General features: G+C 38.7%; 3 protein-coding genes across 4 annotated transcripts; all 3 read left to right on the top strand.

Annotated features, from left to right (window-relative positions):
- Window positions 1–28: 28 nt before the first annotated feature.
- LOC120003692 (phosphoglycerate mutase-like protein 4) lies at window positions 29–3,954 on the top strand. The gene is made up of 7 exons (XM_038852722.1): window positions 29–293; window positions 444–525; window positions 1,120–1,170; window positions 1,269–1,379; window positions 2,142–2,273; window positions 3,282–3,357; window positions 3,540–3,954. Exons 1-7 carry the CDS (start codon window positions 76–78, stop codon window positions 3,761–3,763), a joined length of 894 nt encoding a protein of 297 aa, XP_038708650.1. The 5' UTR covers window positions 29–75; the 3' UTR covers window positions 3,764–3,954.
- A 1,529-nt stretch (window positions 3,955–5,483) lies between these two features.
- LOC120001385 (CDPK-related kinase 5-like) lies at window positions 5,484–12,037 on the top strand. 2 transcript variants are annotated; one of them, XM_038849699.1, is made up of 11 exons: window positions 5,484–6,319; window positions 7,298–7,428; window positions 7,578–7,619; window positions 7,726–7,834; window positions 8,619–8,718; window positions 8,826–9,122; window positions 9,210–9,322; window positions 9,973–10,080; window positions 10,161–10,226; window positions 10,309–10,476; window positions 11,472–12,037. In XM_038849699.1, the coding sequence occupies exons 1-11, from the start codon at window positions 5,693–5,695 to the stop codon at window positions 11,610–11,612; spliced, it is 1,902 nt and encodes a 633-aa protein (XP_038705627.1). In that variant the 5' UTR covers window positions 5,484–5,692; the 3' UTR covers window positions 11,613–12,037. The 2 variants fall into 2 exon arrangements, with proteins under 2 accessions (XP_038705627.1, XP_038705633.1); XM_038849705.1 differs by having other exon boundaries at window positions 5,485–6,319; window positions 8,640–8,718.
- A 473-nt stretch (window positions 12,038–12,510) lies between these two features.
- LOC120001620 lies at window positions 12,511–18,461 on the top strand. The gene is made up of 11 exons (XM_038850016.1): window positions 12,511–12,919; window positions 13,008–13,135; window positions 13,841–13,958; window positions 14,524–14,585; window positions 14,663–14,699; window positions 14,839–14,944; window positions 15,117–15,221; window positions 15,313–15,427; window positions 15,511–16,599; window positions 18,083–18,140; window positions 18,308–18,461. The coding sequence occupies exons 1-11, from the start codon at window positions 12,624–12,626 to the stop codon at window positions 18,438–18,440; spliced, it is 2,247 nt and encodes a 748-aa protein (XP_038705944.1). The 5' UTR covers window positions 12,511–12,623; the 3' UTR covers window positions 18,441–18,461.
- The last annotated feature ends 473 nt before the right edge of the window (window positions 18,462–18,934 follow it).

Here is an 18,934-nt window from a genome sequence, read left to right as displayed (position 1 = left end):
GCTGGACAGGCAGACACCCTGATTCGGTGCACCTGATTCCAGCGGAATATTTCTGATTGGCAGTTGAAAGCGGAAATGAGCTCATTGCGCAGCTGGTGCATAAAAGAGCAGTTGCGCCTTCCTTGTTGCTCTTCTTCCTGGTCCCTTCCCAGTAACTTCTTGCATGTATGCTCCAAATTTTGTATTAAGAAGGTAAGACATAGAGGAGCTCAGATCTCAAACTCCACTCGTCGCCCAACTCAGCAACTCAAAATGACTGACTCGTCTTCCTCCATCGCTGATTTCGATTCCAGGTCCGTCTCTCCTTCGTATCTCATCTTTGATTCTTTTGTTCTTATTAATATTGTTGATTGAATTTAGATTGTCGAATTTGTATTGGACTTATTATCCAACCTAACAAGTGTTGTATCACAATTTGATTTGACTTTTTTAATCGGATGCAGCTACTACGTCGATCCAATGTGTGCTGAGATTATTGTGGTACGTCACGGGGAAACCGAGTGGAATGCTGATGGAAGAATTCAGGTTTCAGTGTTGGTCTTTTTAAATTTTTTTTTTACTGTTCTGTTCTAAGAGATTATTCAGCTAACCTCTTGAAATTCTCTATTAGTTCAGTTATGGCATAGAATTCCAATACTAGAAGTCCTAGATTTATGTTGGAATTCTAAAATTGTTTAAATTATGTCCACATATATGAAAAATATGCCATATCAAACTTAGATCATAAACGTAGACGTTACATCATATAATATGTGGAGATGCCGTTTCTAGGAATTAAACTTGTGATATTTAGGTTGCACTCTATAACTTTACCATTGGGCCACAACCTTGTCTATTGTAAACAATTCCCGTGCACAAGACTCCCGCAGTGGGCGGAATCAGGGATAGACAAGATGTATGCAGGCCTTATCCTCACATATATGTGGATAGACATGATGTATGTATATCTTACCCCCGTATTATATGTTAGAAAGCAAAATACAAAATTGCTGTGAGTACTATGCCCTCCAATTTTGCAATTAAATACCCTTAATAGTTGAATTATCTCTATATAATTTATTCAGAGTTTTTATGGTTAAATTTCTGCTTTTTGTTCATTTAATATATATGTTTAAGCAGGGGCATCTGGATGTTGAATTGAATGAAGTTGGGAAGCAGCAAGCAGCCTCGGTATGTTCTGATGTGGATTACATGCTTATAAGTTATATGCCTTTTCTCATCAAGTGCCTGAACTTTGCCTTTTTCTTCCTTTTTAATATCGTTTAAAGGTGGCTGATCGGTTATCCAAGGAGCCTAAGATATCTGCTGTATATTCTTCTGACTTGAAGCGAGCTCTTGTGACTGCAGAGATAATCGCAGCCAGTTGTGGTGGGCTAGAGGTGTGCCTCCTTAAGCAAAATTTCCATAGGTTGCATAGATATTTTACTTGGTTTTTCTACATTGAAATGTATCCTCCAAGAAGTCGTGCATATAGAAGCAATTCAAAAGATTATTTCCTCCTGGTAAACAAATATACTTTAAGTGGGTAGTAATGTTGGCTATAAAGTCGAGTGAACATACATATCTGCTGCTTGGCTATCATCCATTTGGCGGGGAGATTCTGATATTGAACCCCTGAGCATCTCCCATCATAGAAAATAAAGAAGATTAAGATTTTGATATGGCATAACACAAAAGTACTTGATTTCATTTCATGTTGTTTGGAACTCCCAGGTAGAGGTTCAATTCTTTGAGCTCTTAAATTATTTTCTTCATAAAGGTAAATGAACACAATTCCAAATTCTTCTCTGGCACAACGTGGTGGCTATAACCTTGCACTGTTTGTTCTACCTATGGTTCGATACACAATGGAAGGGGATACTCTCTTTTTGTCTCTTAGACATGTTGCTATTGCTGCATCCTTTCTTTGTTCTCTTTGTTTTTTTTTCCTGCCACCTGTTGTTGCAAGCAACCTTAACAAAGTAGATGAGATGCATGGGTCCTAATATGAGATGGATACAACATGATACAAAGGAGCTTTTGCATTATCTAGAAGCAATTTCAATGATCATGGCTTAAGTGTTCGTTTTAGTCTATCGTCTAAAAAACTTAAACATATTTGCATACAGTTGAATACATTTTGTACCGAATTTAAATTTCAGGTTATCAAAGATCCGGAACTGCGGGAAAGACATTTAGGGGATCTTCAAGGCCTTGTGTATCGTGAAGCAGCAAAACTTAGCCCAAAAGCTTACCAGGCCTTTACATCTCACAAGACAGATCAAGATATCCCAGTGAGTTGATGTTAATTTTTGACTTACTGAGGAATAATAAAACTCATTTTCTTGGAAGGGCAATGTTTGAATTTCTTGCAGTGGACCCATAGAAAGGGTAGTTCGACGCCACCTGAGAAAAACTTGTTTAACTCTTTTGATGGGAACCCCAAGCCCTATGCAACTTCTTGTTAAAGTGGATTTTAGTGTAAGATTAATTGCACAAGTTAAATAAGATGGAAATGTTGAGGCAGACCTCTCATTTGCTTCCAGTTAAGTTGGTTCTAAACAATTACCAAGTGGCTGTAGGTCTCAAACAAAATGCTGAGTGGTAGTCACTTTGGCAAGTTTAGGGGCATTTATTCAGGTCTCACATTTTGAGGAAAGCAGGTTCTTAAGTAGTATTTAATTTAAATAATAAGAAGAAAAGGAAGAAGAAGTAGAAGAACTCATGATTATACTTGATTTTCCAGCTAGCCTTTGTCTGTGAGGAAGGGCTTTTGACAGCGACTTTGTAATGCTCTGGTTGAAAAACAGCTTAGATTAATAATGTAACTGCCAAGCTCTCTTCAATTTCATGAGTAAAATGATTACCCTGCCTAGCTATTCAATTGTAGTCTCTTTCTATGCATCGGGCTTTTGGTCTCTCAGTAACCTCTGGTGGCCTGTTTTTGTGCTGGGTGATGGATTTTCTGGCTGACTACTTTAGTTTTTCTAACCTCTGGGCTGCTGTCCGCATATGCCTGCAATCTAGCTCGGGCTTTGGCTCTTGACAAATACAAAAGATGGCCTCTGCACGTATGTGTGCACTCACGCCCATGCCCGTGTATGTCAAGGATTTGATATAATATTAGATAATTGAAATACTATACTATTTCTGTTTGTTGTCATGTTCATAGTTGTTTAATTCACACTGTCTGTTAATTATCCATTCGTTAGCTTAACCTTTGGCTACTTTTTGAGGGGAAAAAAACAGAATAAGAAAAGAGAACAATATGATGCTAATTCTGCTTTCATTCACATATTCAGGGTGGTGGAGAAAGTCTCGATCAACTTTATCAAAGATGTACATCGTCATTGCAGAGAATTGCTAGGAAGCACAAAGGTATTATTTTTACTGTCCTATCTGTTACTGTCAGAGATCAGCTTAAACTTCCACCGGTTGACGTAGCTTGTAAACCCAAGGCTTACAGGATACCAGTGTGAATTCGAGTGTTTCAAATATGCTAGTTGCTATAATGTCTTCCAGTCAATATGGTCATCGATTTTTTTTTCTTCCTCCAACAGGAGAGCGAGTTGTCGTGGCCACTCATGGAGGTGTAATCAGAGCACTCTACAAGCGGGCTTGCCCGAATGGAAGACCTCTAGGGAGGGTACTGAATACATCTGTCAACATATTTCACCTGTTTAATGGGGACAAATGGACCATAAAAACGTGGGGTGATGTTAGTCATCTCAAACAAACAGGATATCTGGAATCAGGTTTTGGTGGGAGTGCGACTTCTGGTTAGTTCACATGATGTTAGGCACCATTTTTAGCGATTCTTGATCTGATTTGGCATCCAGGGGGTCGAGAATTTCGCGAGCTATCTCAACATTGGCTCAAATTCTGTCTTCATTATCGAAATGAGTAAATATGACCAGTACAAATGGTTCGTGTGATTGATGAATGATTTGGTTTCGCTAACTTTATATTCTCACATGCATAGTTAAATTTTCAGAAGCATAGTGAGTAAAGTTGCTCACCATTGAATGGTAAGATCTGGTGGACTCAGCATCTATTGCTTCGTTTGAAGTTTGTTTGAGATCAAATATCATTGCCTGTAACTGTAAGGCATGGTCCCTGGAAAGAGAATTCCTGGAGAGAGTTGGCATAAAATGACGCATACCATAATGAGGATAGGAATGCTAGCAATCAAGGATGTGATATGTACTTGAATTATTTCCCTTATTAAATGATTCATTCATACTATCTTCTGCACTTGTGTCTTTCTTTATCTTTGGATTTACAGAGCTGATGCTGAGTGTACTGCCACGAATATTATACAAATGTCCAGTCGCATTCGCCAACAGATTGGATCAGGTTCACCAGCTTTAGTGGCATCAAATTGGTCCAGAAACGAGGATGGTATACAGTTTATGCATTGCATACTACATACTACTTGTCTAACTTAGTTGGAAGCCTTATGTACAAATTGTAATCAACTACTTGGGGTGATAGCGTGGTGAATTTCTCTGGAGTAAAACCGTAAGTTCAATACCCTTGTGGCTACATGTCGGTTTGGGTCCAACTTATCATGTCATTAGGAGAAACTCCTGTACGTGCGGGTGTGACAATCCGATTTTAGTCACGCATCAAATGTCTAAAGAGTAAAATGTAAGGGATAATGAAATTGATTTGCAGTTTGAGTTGAGGAATTATGAGTAGTTGTTTTAATGGTCTCTCACGCATGGGGGACCAAATTGAAGAAAAGACCCACTGCACCTAACTTAGTGCGGAACTATGAAATAGTTTACCAAAACAAATTCATATTGTTTGCCACTCCCCAAACATAATGCATGCACCATCATAACAAAGCCCAAATTCATGAATATATTCATTGCACTTTGTGTCTTTAATAAGTTCTATGTTTGGTTATAATAAACATATAGAGATCTCAATACAAAATGATAAGGTTCCCAACAATAGTATATTTGTTCACTACAAGCCACCCTTTTTGGTTGAACTTATTCCTGTTTGCACTCAATTTTAATTTGGTTGACCATTCCATATTATTTTCCCTATTCAAGTAGGCACTACTAGTCCACTCCTACATCATTCATTGATTAGGCAACCATATTTGGTGGTAGTTGGTTCACTTCATTTGAAATAATTATCAAACCTAATAAGTGCAATCTAAAGTGGACAAGACATGTAGTGAACTTAGTTGAGTATACAAACCATTAATTCAATCATTTATGGAAAAAATAAACTAAGATTTATTTTGAAAGAATAACACTAATCAAACTAAGATTATAATAAGCTAAGGCATTAGCCGCTCTATTACACACACCGACGGTACAAACAAATATTAACAGAATCGTGCCATGTGGAAAATCGGCTGTACTATTAATGGACCACAAGCATTGGGCCTATACCCTAACCCAACCCAAGAAAAGCTGACACATCGTTTTCATTTTAATCTATAATTAATTAATAAATATTAATCTTTTCCATCGCCGTTCCCTTTTTTTTTTATCTCCATCTGTAGATGAAGATCCCCTCCTGAACCTTTTCATACATTTTTTTTTCCCTTCACAGAAGACGAACTTGGCATTTTCTTACTAATCGAATTCGAGAAGTTGGAACCCTACATTTTCAAATCCATGATAAGGATGCTTTGATTTTCGTAATTGAAATCCCAAACACGATCTGTTTGGGGAGGAAGGTTTAACAAACGATGGGTATCTGCACCTCCAAACCCTCCTCCCCAAGCTCACCCAATCTTTCCCCTCCTAACCCTATATCAGCCAAGAGTGACGACAATGTGAATAATACAGTCCCGGTTAAGGATAGCCGTAAACCGCAATCGAGTAATGTTAACGTTAGTGGCGGGAACTCCGGCGACGCAGATGATGAGGACAGCAAAGATCTTAGTAAAGATTTGGAGAATGTAAAGAAATCTCCCTTTTTTCCATTCTACAGCCCCAGTCCAGCGCACTACTTCTTCTCGAAGAAATCGTCGCCGGCGAGATCTCCGGCCACGGGGAATGCGAGCGCCAACTCGACGCCTAAGAGATTCTTTAAGAGGCCATTCCCGCCGCCTTCTCCGGCGAAGCACATAAGGGCTGTGCTAGCGCGAAGACATGGAACGGTCAAGCCGAATGAGGTGGCAATACCGGAGGGAAGTGCGGTGGAGGGTACGGGGCTTGACAAGAACTTTGGGTTCCCGAAGAACTTTGGGAGTAAGTATGAGCTCGGTGAGGAGGTTGGAAGAGGGCATTTTGGGTATACGTGCAAAGCGAGTTTTAAGAAGGGAGAGCTCAAGGGGCAAGAGGTAGCGGTGAAGATTATTCCAAAAGCTAAGGTGTGTACAGTTTCAAGACGAATTTAGTTAATTTTGGAGAGTTAATCACTTGATCTGTACAAACATGTGCATTTTTTATGATTAATTGATGTTGAAGATATCTAGAGACTGCAACCTCGTGATGGCTAATTTTCAGTTTTAAGTAACGATGGGCTTCTATGAGGCCATGCAAGAATTCATATAATTGAGCAGACATTTGTACCTTTGGGAATACGTGTGTCAGGGACGAAAGTGTGTAGAGGTTTTGGGATGATACCGTTTGGTTGAAGTTTGAGTTATTAAAGGAATCTAGCTGTATGAGTTTAGTTGACATTTTTTATCTGTCTAATTGTTATATTGCAATTCTGAATTGGGCTTTTTTGTTTTCATATGTAGTTATATAGTTGCCTCATTTCATTAGGATTCAATTCTGATCATTCACAGTAGTTATGTATTCTGCGGTTCTTTTCTTCGAACATCTGTATTGATGTGAGAGTCATTTGTGAAGGACAAACTCATATGTTGCATACTTGCATTTGATGGCATAGGCAGATGTTTTGTCTATTGTCTTGTGCTCTCTCTTTACTTTCATGAAACCTACCAGTTAATTCACAGGTTAGGAACATGAATACCGTGATGAGGGAATGGCGGCAAGACAGATAGTTAGCTTGAATTTATTGAATGGGACTTTTCGATTTTGTTCTTTGTTTTAATTACTTAATTGTTTCCGTACATTGGTTGATTTTTTTTTTCCGGACGCTAGCGCAGTGCATAGATTCAGTGTTGTTTTGAAGATTCCTTTTGTATCATGGACCTTTCTTAATATTGTTTTATATGTTTCTTTATTTCCTTGATTTGTTGCGTAAACTAGTTTATTTAGCATGCTTCCTGAATTTTTTGTCCTTTTGTATGCTTTATTCACAATTTGGTTACGTGTTTTGGCTAAGATGATGTTTTAGCTGCTGACTTTTCTTTTCCCATTTTGTTGCTTTCTGTTAGATGACCACTGCTATTGCCATAGAGGATGTGAGAAGAGAAGTCAAGATATTAAGAGCTTTGACTGGACATAATAATCTTGTACAATTCTACGATGCATATGAAGATCATGATAATGTCTATATAATAATGGAGTAAGCTCTGGTCAAGGCTTTTACTTTTTAATTTTGGAATGAAGTGCTGTTCTAATCGTTAGTTTACTAGATGGATCATATTCTCATTTATCTTTTTATGGATTTCATATGTCATATTTCTTCTAATTATTTTGATGAGAATTGTTCAGGTTGTGTGAAGGAGGAGAACTCTTGGACAGAATACTGTCTAGGTATTTTTTTTCCTATTAGTCTTATTTTGGGGATGGAGGACATTCGTTGACAAGTTATTACATCAGCTGCTAGTTTCCATGAGGTGATTCTTTTCTATCTTTGCAGGGGTGGAAAATACACAGAAATCGATGCAAAGGCTGTCTTGATCCAGATTTTGAACGTTGTTGCATTTTTCCATCTTCAGGGTGTGGTGCACCGTGATCTAAAACCAGAAGTAAAATCTCTCTCCCTCTCTCTCACTCGCTCGCCCACTCACAAATGCTCGACCGCGCATGCGCACACACACACATGAAAGTGCATCATGTTGGAATCTGCCAATACCTCACTAGCATGCTTTGATATTGATTCTAGATTGAGATTAAGGTTATTTATCTTTGACATCTAGAATCATGCATTCGGGGGAGTAATGATCCCAAAGTCTGTATTTGCCTTGAGCCTGAATGCCAAAGTTCCTGATTGAGTCTGCGTATATGAGAATTCAGCATGTGCATGAATGCTATTGCTTCATCATTGATTTTCAGTCACTATTTTAGACCTTTATAATTTTTACAGCTGATGAACTCCAATATTGCTCAACAAACCTGTGATGGAGTATTTAGTAAGAGTAGTCTTCTTTGTCAGAGCCAAAAGTGTGAATCTGCACTAATTTATTGAGTCGCTTCTCCTAAAAGGTGATTAGTTTCTTTGGTCTTGGGAAGTAGGATTTAGGTGTGATATGGCTAATGTTTCCATTCATTTGTTTGGATCAATGACTCTTTCAACAAAAACCTGTACAGTTACACTCAGCAGCCAATACGCCATTGTCACTCATTACTTCTGTAGCTATCTAAATCATCTGGCCATTTTACCAAAACATTTTCCTTTCTATTTTGTTCAGGGGAATTTATAATGCTCCTAATCACCAAACATCTGTTTTCTTTAGAAGTATGAGTAGTTGTTTTCTTGCTGCGTGTACTACTAGGAATTATTGATAGTTTTATTCATATGTTCTTATCAAGTGTAGCTCATTGCTGGATCAGAATTTTTTGTTCATGTCGAAGGACGAGAACTCGCATTTGAAGGCCATCGATTTTGGCTTGTCAGATTTTGTGAAACCTGGTTTGTCTGAACTTTTTACCTTAAGCTGCATTGCTCTCTCTCTCTCTCTCTCGACTTGTCTCCTTGGGTTTGGTTTTTAATTTCTCATTTTCTACTTGGTTTTGTAGATGAAAGGCTCAATGACATTGTTGGTAGTGCATACTATGTGGCGCCGGAAGTTCTACATAGATCTTACAGTACAGAAGCTGATGTATGGAGCATTGGTGTGATTGCATATATTTTGTTGTGTGGCAGCCGTCCATTTTGGGCCCGCACTGAGTCTGGCATCTTTCGGGCTGTTCTAAAAGCTGATCCAAGTTTTGAAGAGGCACCATGGCCTTCTCTATCATCTGAGGCAAAAGACTTTGTTAAGCGCTTGCTAAATAAAGATCCAAGAAAAAGATTGACTGCTGGTCAAGCTTTAAGTGAGTTTCGTTTATGTTGTCATAAGCTCTCTGTTATTATATTCCTGAACTGCTAATGAATAATGATGCCTCATGAATTATTTGCAGGTCATCCATGGATAAAGAATTCTAATGATGTAAAAGTGCCTCTGGATATACTGATATTCAAGCTCATGAAGGCTTATATGCGTTCTTCAGCTCTTCGGAAGGCTGCCTTAAGGGTATGTGATATGTATATGCTTTTTTTGAAGTGCGAGCATGAATGAGTCATGCAGAGGGTTCATTCTCTAAAGTAAAATGTGGCTTCTCAGCATGGATTCAATGACAATGTGTTGACCTGTTACGAAGAATTCTCTCCAATTGTTAATGCCTACAAGATTGATGTTTCTTAGTTTATATATATTTTATTTTTTTATGATGAGGAATCATGGGCCCTTGGCCCAGGTAAACATCGCCCCACTCACCCCAACTACTTTGGCATGTCGCGATGTCCAATTGCAAGAGAGTTGAAACGTGGTTTTCCCAATTGGAAGAATTCATTATTGCTATTGAAAACTTTAAAATCTAGTGATGGGTTCTGGAGATTTACCTAGTAGTTCCTCAATAATTGGGTTGTAGCACTTGTGTCACTAAGTGATAAATTATTAGTTCCTTTGAACTTATTACATTTGGTTTGAAGTTTTGGTGAGTGAGCACGGAAATTGCATTTGGTGTTTCCTTTTTCAGTGGTTTGGTTAACTTGTGATTTCAGTGATTTATTGAAATCTGTGTCATTTTCGCTTGGGCCTTTATCCCCCAATTAGATAGGCTCCTTTCTTTTACTTAGCTTTGTGCACTTGTAACTTAATGTTTCTCATCGCGATTGTGACAGGCTCTATCTAAAACATTGACGGTAGATGAGCTATTTTATTTGAAGGAGCAGTTTTCATTATTGGAGCCAAACAAAAATGGAACTATAAGCTTAGAAAACATTAAAGCGGTTGGTTTTAAAATCATCAGTCCAAATTTTCCCACCTATATTGCTCTTAGTAGTTTTCTGAACACTTTTGTTCTTGTCAGGCCTTGATGAAACATGCAACAGCAGATGCAACGAAAGATTCTCACATTCCTGATTTTTTCGCTTCAGTATGTGCTTTGACTCTGGTTCAAGTTTTAAAGTTTGGGGAATTATCCAATTTACTTATTCTGGAAACTATGCCTGTTGTAGCTTAATGCACTTCAACACAGGAGAATGGGTTTTGAAGAATTTTGTGCAGCAGCACTAAGTGTCCATCAGCTGGAAGCACTTGATCGATGGGAGCACCATGCTCGTTGTGCATATGAGCTTTTTGAGAAGGACGGAAACAGGGCCATTGTCATCGAGGAACTAGCTTCTGTATGTATCTCTCCTGTTCTTAGTCTTTGTGTGTTCCATTTTGCTCGTGTTTTTGGTTGAAGTATGTTAGTGATTAAAATTTTACCGCGAGAAAATAGAATTTAGATGGAAAGGACAGAACATTTGGTGGACTGGAAGACAGAAAATATGTTTCCTTTACCAGTGACCCGAAAAATATGAAAATACTTATCTGCGTAACGATCAAACATTTTTTTTTCCTAATTAGACTTTTGGAGATTTAAGATGTTTTAAAAATATTGTGATTTCCCTATATGGATAATGTGTACCTTTTACTAGTGGCAAGGTCGCTTCACCACATCCTAGAAGCCGCAACTCGCAAATTTAAATCCTGGAATTGAAAACATCATTTCTACCTGGTGGCTATGTACATTTAATACTATGTACAAATTACATTTTCCTGACCCCGCCTCTATTAAGGGAGTCTTTATGCCTCAGAGTTGTTTACCTATATACATGTGCTTCCATATGTGGTGGTATAAATGTAGGGGAGATTTTCTGTGTTCACACTAGTGTTGGATTTCATTGCTATTGGGCAAGTTAATGTCCTAGTATTCTGTCACGTGGAAAGTACTAGTCAATTATCATGTGGTTAGAGTTCTTTAGTTGCAAGGATTGGGATTAAGAAGTATGCTGTTAATTTATTATCAGCTATCCTTGCGTTACTGCATTCATGCCACCGAGGGTTACATGTTTATTCACAATGTTAATGCATTTGATATCAAGTTATGTGCTTGCAGAGGTGCAATCTATAGGTCACATGTTCAATTTCTGGAAACAGCGTATCCACATATTATGTGAGAGTAACTGTGTACAGTGTGCATGTTGTATGTCCCCGACCCCGCCCATTGCGAGAGCATTGTGCATGGGTGTTGTTTACCTTACTCTTTCAATAAGTAAATTTGATTTTCATGTGCATTGGGGCAACGTCTTGTTATTTTGTAGATGGTAGTTTAATTTGGTGAACATTGTTTCAGGAGCTTAGTCTAAGCCCTTCTGTACCTGTTCACGCTGTTCTACACGATTGGATTAGGCACACTGATGGGAAGCTGAGTTTCCTTGGGTTTGTCAAATTGTTACATGGTGTCTCCAGCCGTAATCTCGCTAAAACTCAATGAAGGTTAGAGAATCATCGAGATGAGTTGGTCAATCTTAATCTGTTTTGGCAAATAGAACTGCTGGCTAGGGATGGCTTATAAAACTTGCGGACAACGGACGCAATTTCCCTTGGACATTCATGCCCACCTTAACGAGTATAATCTGGCAGCATTTTCCTCATTCGCGGCGTCAACTTCATACACGTATAATTGGAATTATGTAAACCTTGTCTTCTCGACTTGATAAAGCTCCATCACTCTTTGTTCCCATTGCAAAGCTTTATCTAGATGTCATAGATGCAGTGAGAAGGTTTATTAATCTGAGAGGAGCTGTTTACTGGACACTTGGATTTTCTGACCTTCTGTACTTGTTTGGATACTTTCTACATTGATTGTATCATATATGTTCTATGGTCTAGTGAAAGTTCTTGTGTTCTTCCTTGATAGTACGTAGTGGCTTTCCAAGTTACTAGAGTTTCTTCCAAGTTCGTAGGGACTCGATCTGATTTTCTTTCGTTCAAGGTACAATATGGGAGGGTAAGAATACAAGGTGAATTATGAGGTATGGCATATGCTGATGACAAAAAAAAAAAAAAAAAAAAATCGGTTTTGTTAGGAAAATATCATGTGTTTACAAAATATTTACATGTTTAGATTTTTAATTGGATTTGATTCCTAACCTAATTGAGTTAGGGTTCGGATAGGTCAATCGGATAAGATTGTTGTGTTTGAAAATGAAATTGGTTTTAAATCAGACAAAAATTTTGTAGTTGGACTCGGATTTTGGACATATGACTTATATACCTTGGTTTAATTCAGATGAAAAAAACATCTTGATTGGATAGAGTTTTGCTACCTCTAAATCTAACCCTAACCCTCCCAGGGCCTCCCTGTTGCCAACACTAGGGAGCACCATTTTTTTTTCTACAGGATTATTATTTTGGCCCAAACGAAAAAGAAGAACTAACAAAAGCCGTGTCAAAATATTTTCATTTTTATTTTCCCTCTCTGCCTGGTTTATGCTAGAATTACATGGCCGATCGTGGAGAACTCACTTTGATTTGTCTCTCTTCCTCGTCTGATGAAGAAGAAGAAGAAACTGAAATGGAAGTCGATCGTGGAAAACGTACTTTGATTTGTCTCTCTTCCTCTTCTGATGAAGAAGAAGATACTGAAATCGAAGCCGATCATGGAAAACGTACTTTGATTTGTCTCTCTTCCTCGTCTGATGAAGAAGAAGAAGAAACTGAAATGGAGGAAGACGACGACGACGAAGATGAGAAATATGAAGAAATCGACGAGGAAGATCGTAGGGATTCGAATTACAGGTATATGCCAATATAAAATTGTCGCCAATTTCATTTTTCTGGTTTAATTGTTCGCCACTATTGCGTTGGTCGTTGTTTCTGCTATCAGTGGTGGTGGGAGCGATTGTAATGATGATGGTGATAGAGAGATGGAGGATGACGATGATTGTGATGATGGCCATGATGCCGGGGATGACGATGAATCTATTTGCCACAGAGTCATATGCCTTCTCAAAGGTCCTTTTCTTTCCAGTTTTTGTTTTTAGGGTTTCTTTGCTTAATTTTTTTGCGGTATATACCTTATCGGTTCTATTGATTTTTGGAAATGCATCATAAAGAATAGTTCTGTGTAGGAGGTTTTTCTTTCGTTCCTTATATCTTTTGATTCCTTAAAATGAACAAAATTATGGAAGAATTGATGCAATCACTCAACTGAAGATAATGTACTTAACATCTAGACATTACTAGTAAGTATTATGATTATTGATAGGAATTTTTGATTTTTGATATTTCTAGTGTGACCATTGATAAACTTTTCCTACGTATCTATTGCTCTGGCATTTAAGATATCTCTGTGCCTTGTGCCAAAATTTCTAGTTTTTTATCTGCCTTTTCAATCTTCTAACTCCTGTCAAATATTGTTTGGTTAATTATTAATTTTCTTTCTCACTTACCTGGAAAACAATGCGAAAGGAAAGATGAACTGCATTTGACTGTTAAAAAGACTCACTGCTAAAAGAAGAAAGAAATTTTAGACTCATTAGGATCTTCATCATAAGCTTAAGCTTTTGGCACATTTGGTGATTTAACATTGATTTTATTGCTAAGTAACTGCCATCTTCTAATCATTTGATGAATTCTATGTGCAAATTCTTAATTATGGTATTGTTTGCTCCTTTATGTGTAGCTCTTGAATTTCATGTTGTTACTCGTGATCTGCAGATGGGAGTGACTTAGAAGTTTTAAATCTTAAAGAGTGCAAAGTGTATTTACGGAAGCATGGTCTTAGGTTATCAGAGCCAAAGGAAGTGTGTATACAGAGAATTAAGGAGCATTGGAGGTATATGGTCTTAACAACCAAACAGGTTTCTGGGTTCAGTTGGTAGAATAGATACTGTTTTTTTTCCATCTACCAATACATTTAGTTTCTTTGGGGACATCCGATAAAATCTACTTGTACATTTAAATGGAGATTCCTGGTTCGGTATTTGGGATTGATAATTCCAAAGAAGATATGTTTTCTTCTTTTTTTTTTACTGTTTTCTTGGTAGAATGTGGCCAAGGGACATAGTGTCATTCGTAGAGGCACTCGTAAGGGTCATGAACTCGTTAACAACAATTGTACCCTATGGGAGCTTTTTTAAAGAAAAAGTGGGTTTATTGAGAACTAAATTCTGATACTTGAGATTATGCAGTTGTGCTAAGCATTCAAGGTCAACCTTTAATTTAATTAACCCAACTGGCCCTAGAAATCATGTTCTAAGCTGTTTATTCTCATTAGAAGTTTCAATTGAAATTAATTCAGAATATTCATGCTTTAAGAACGGTAATTATTCCTGTGGTTTGTAACTTTGTATGGTAGTTGTCCTGTGGAAATCAGTGGTTTATTTATTTCTTATTGTCAGGTTAAAAGATAGAAATGGTGAAGTCCTTTATCCTAGATCATCCTTCGTCATCAATTGCACAGGTAGTTTTTCTGTGCCGGGTTCATCTATTTTGTTAATTTTGTAGCACTGCCACTAAACATTTCATAGCTTAAAACAGGTGATGCCTGCAAGGGAGATGTTGTGTTGTTCACTCAGTAAGTTTGTCAGAAGTACACACTTCTCTTGGTTCTTTCAAGTCTCTTGTTTATGGTGTTAATTGTTCTTGCTTTGTAAACTGATTTTGGGCCTTAAATGCTTTTGCTTTGTAAATTGTGGATTCAATTTCAAATATAGGTTTCATAAAGTGACTAGGCATGGGGGGCTTTTAGGGAAAAGAACTATAGCTGGGAGGGTTGTTAACGAAAGCTATGGTGGAGCCAAACAACAACATACATTTACAGTAAGTCTGAGAAATGAGGACACTATGTGGGATTTTTTTCCTTTTTTTTTTCCTGCATTTTTAATATTAATAGAGGGGGTCTACAAGCATCAATTTAACACTGTCAGAACCGTGAACAGAGTATGCTGCTTAATGTATCTGATTCGTCTGATCAGTGTCTCTGGTGTTTAAGGTTGAAGTGCTGTGGAGCAAGAGCAAGGGACTTGGAACATTGCCTCCCCTTTTTCCTTTACTTGTGAAGGGTCGTAACCTTTACAGATTCAAAACTTACAGACAGGTAACTGGTTGCTCAGCTAGGATGTGGACATTCCTGGTATTGTGTCATAAGAATGTTGGTTATCTTATGGACTCTCTTGTTATCGTTTTAGCGTTGGGACGATGAAGCTGAAAGACTCAAAGTGCTTTCTGAGAAGCACAAACGGGGTGCAGAAGCAAGACATAAAAGAGCAATGAAGAGAACCAGGATGAGGCCTTATTCAAAAGGTAAGGAGAGGGATATTTTGCTTCTGATTTTCATACTTCCAAGCATGTCGTATTTAAGTCATGCTTCATCCTGGATGAATTAGGAGCCAAGAGACAGAAATATTCTAATCATACAGTACCGACCACAAAGGGAAAGGCAATTGAAACTAGAAAGACTAAACATTTAAGTATGCTTGGAAAAGCTATACCACAACATCATCAAAGATCAAGACAACTGAACTTCAAAAGAGCCCCAAGATCATACGCCACCAATTTTTCTGGGAGAAGTCAGAGATTCAAACATCACAACATAAATGATCGTCCAACTTTTCAGCCATATTTTAGATGTCCCAAGCCTCACCAATCTCAGATGAGGTTCTATGACGGCAGGGCACCATTTTACTTTTCTAGTCATGACATGGCCTCCAATTCAACTATGATGAGATTGCCACCTTTAAGGTCTGATGCAGATCCATTGCCCACTTTATTCTATAATTTGTACAATGGAAATCATTCTCGTCATGCAGGCAAGTTTAGGATGGGACTGCATCCGAAAGTAGTGGGAAAATTCGCCACCACTAAGACTACATCTTATAGAGAGGTTATGGAGTGCGCACGGATGACAGAAAAGAGCAACATGGACACAAAGAAATATTATGCAGCGACTAGGCCACAAAAGAGGGGTGAATCTTCTTCCTCTAGATCTGGAGGAGAAAAGAAGAGGAAGACGGCTCAGAGTTCAGAACAGATGCCTGAGCAGAGGATTGATAGGAGGCCTGATCGGAGGGACGATCGGGATTATCGAGCATGTGGCTGTAGGGGTAAGGGATTTTGGAGAGGAGATAGAGATAGGAATCCTAGACAGCCAATAGTGGCGTGTTTCAACTGCGGTCAACTGGGACATCGCTCCAATGAGTGCATTGATTGGAATCGCGGCGTGTGTTTCTGGTGTGGTCAGCTAGGGCATCAACTTAAGGATTGTCTGGTTAGGAGAGGTTTTGGACATCAGGCACAACAGGAGCAGCATACCCTATTACCAGCTCTACAACAGCAGAGAGCGCTACATCTTGCGATTGTGGGACGTATGCATGCACTACATGCGCCAGCGCCACCAGTTCAGCAGCACGGCGCACCAGGCAGAGTTTTTGTTTTGGGTTATGAGGCAGCTCCCGCGGATCAGCAGGGCATCGGAGGTACTTAGTTTCTTTTCGTTTTAATTTTTTTGAACTTGAGTAGTGATTGATTTGTCGATTTGCATTTGGATAATGTCGTTCTTTTTGTTTGAGCGCTACCCTATCGGGGAATTGTTTATTGTCGAGTCCCTGTAGGGATGAAATTGTTTGTTAGTAATGGTCATTATAGTATGATTTGCTTCATAGATGGGGAGTTCGAAGTCGATTTTTAGCGATAGAGTTTGGTAGTTTTAACGTCTTCCACGGGATGCACTAGGTATTCAAGGTTCGGAAAGTATCAGAACGCTGTGAGAAAAGAGTCGTTTTGGTGACATCTCAGAGACTAGTTGTTCGAGTTAGAAGGATCGATGTGTGTTATAGCATTGTTCCAATTAGACTACCTAGGAGTTGGAGTTGGAGTTAGAGTTGGAGACACGGGAGTAATAAATGACTCTTGTTGACGTATTGAGGACGGTTTAAATTTCAAGGATGAAATTTTATTTAAGGGGGGTAAAACCCCAACTTTTAGTGTGGGGACGTACTTGAACAAACAAGAAAGTCAAGCTGGAGAAAAATGAATAAATAAGGAATTATAAGGTTAGAAAAATGGAATTTCATAGGAATACCTAAACATGCATGTATAAATACCTCTCATTCCTCCTCCACTATTTTGCGTATCTAAAAAAATATACAACCCTAAACACCAGCTGCATAACGTAGTTAGTCTCCAGTCAGTAGGATATTGTCACTGGATAGGTAAAGCTATTTCTCTTTCCCTTCTTTGAATTCTGGTTGTGTATCAACTAGGGGATCTAACATGAAACTTGTTTCATGCACCGACTAGGGCTTTGATTGGAGTTGAATGGTTACCTAAATCCAAAATCTAGGGGTGACAACCATTAACAGAGGAAAGACACATTAAGTTTTCTCTCTCTACAATCTCTCTAGTGCTTCGGTTGCCATGGCAACTCTGTGTAGACCACCAACAGACCACTGGGACATCACCATCATGATGACCAAACCAGCAGACAAACGGCCACTCTCCTTTGCCGGAATGGAGCCGAAATAAGGTGAGAGAGAGCCTTGCGACTGGCAACCACCACCATCATGGTCGCAGCCCCATCTGCGACGGCGCGGCTCGTCGCCATCGGGTGTGGCTCTCGCCAAGTCACATATGTTGAGGTTTTGCGAATTGTTGTTTGATAGTAGTTAGATGTAGTGGTTGGCTACTTACAGTGGTTGTGCTAGGCTACACACCACTATGAGAGTGATCACGGTCTGAAATTATTTCCCCTTGTTTGTTGCTACTCGCGTGATGGTACGGGGTATTGGTTGACCCTTGGGGTATACTTTTTTGTGACTTGGCATGATCTTACATATTGTTTCGTGCTGATTGGTTATTATATCTGTAGACTTTTGTTTCATAGGTATCTGGCTTCTTGACGGGTATATTTACCCTTATTAGACTATTTAGCTCACCCTATTCTTTTGCTTCCCTTTTCAGGTGAGTTCGTAGAGGACTACCAGCGGCGTGAGCGTGATATGCCATGGATATTTCAATTGTGAGTTTATGGGTAGCGTAGTTAGGGTTTATTTATTGCTTTGAAACTTTCGCATGTTTTCTTTGTAGAAACATATTTAACTATGGCTTATTTGTTACTAGTTGAATTTGATGTAGTGTTAGATTGAAATAAATGATTTTGGAGAATTTTGCATGGAATTTTTGCAGTTGGGGTTATTTTAGTAGTTTTGCAGACCCTTCCAACACGGGTCGTTACATACTTAGCCGTTGCCGTCTCTCAGCAATTGGTTACCATCTCTGTGGGGCGAAATTTTCAGTCTTTCAGCTTGTGGTATGGTAAGCATTAAAAGGTCATGTGCGCTTGCAGGGCCTGTTCGGCTATTCCTTCACCATTTGACTGAGGTCTAAGCATGGACTAATTTGCTGGCATAACTTACTTGTTCCCTATTACCCTGATGATGCCGCAATATTGAGTATTCTGTAATCCCTCCAAGAATGCTCAACCCATGCGTGTCAGATGCAAATTTAGTGCCTAGTAGGTACGTAGTGTTATTATTATTTCGTTTGCAACTGTATATATGAGTTTTGTCATCTTTTTTTTTCCCTCCATTTTTTTTTTCAGTTTTTCTTCTCAATTGCCATCCACAGTCAATATCTCAATGGCTGAGTTGGACGCGCATGATTCAAATGAATTCGTGAGCTCTAAATTCTCACATAATACGTATGAAATCTTATGCATACAACTCAGTTGTTGGAATAATTGGGATAGATGATGTGTATCATACGCTCTTTTTTTTGCATGAAGGTCTGATAAATCCTGTTTCTGGATGTTCT

Source organism: Tripterygium wilfordii, chromosome 1 (genome assembly GCF_013401445.1).
Source record: "Tripterygium wilfordii isolate XIE 37 chromosome 1, ASM1340144v1, whole genome shotgun sequence".
NCBI classification, from domain to species: Eukaryota; Viridiplantae; Streptophyta; class Magnoliopsida; order Celastrales; family Celastraceae; genus Tripterygium; species Tripterygium wilfordii.
The sequence above is the reverse complement of the archived record's forward strand: the minus strand, read 5'-3'. Positions and strand labels throughout refer to the sequence as shown.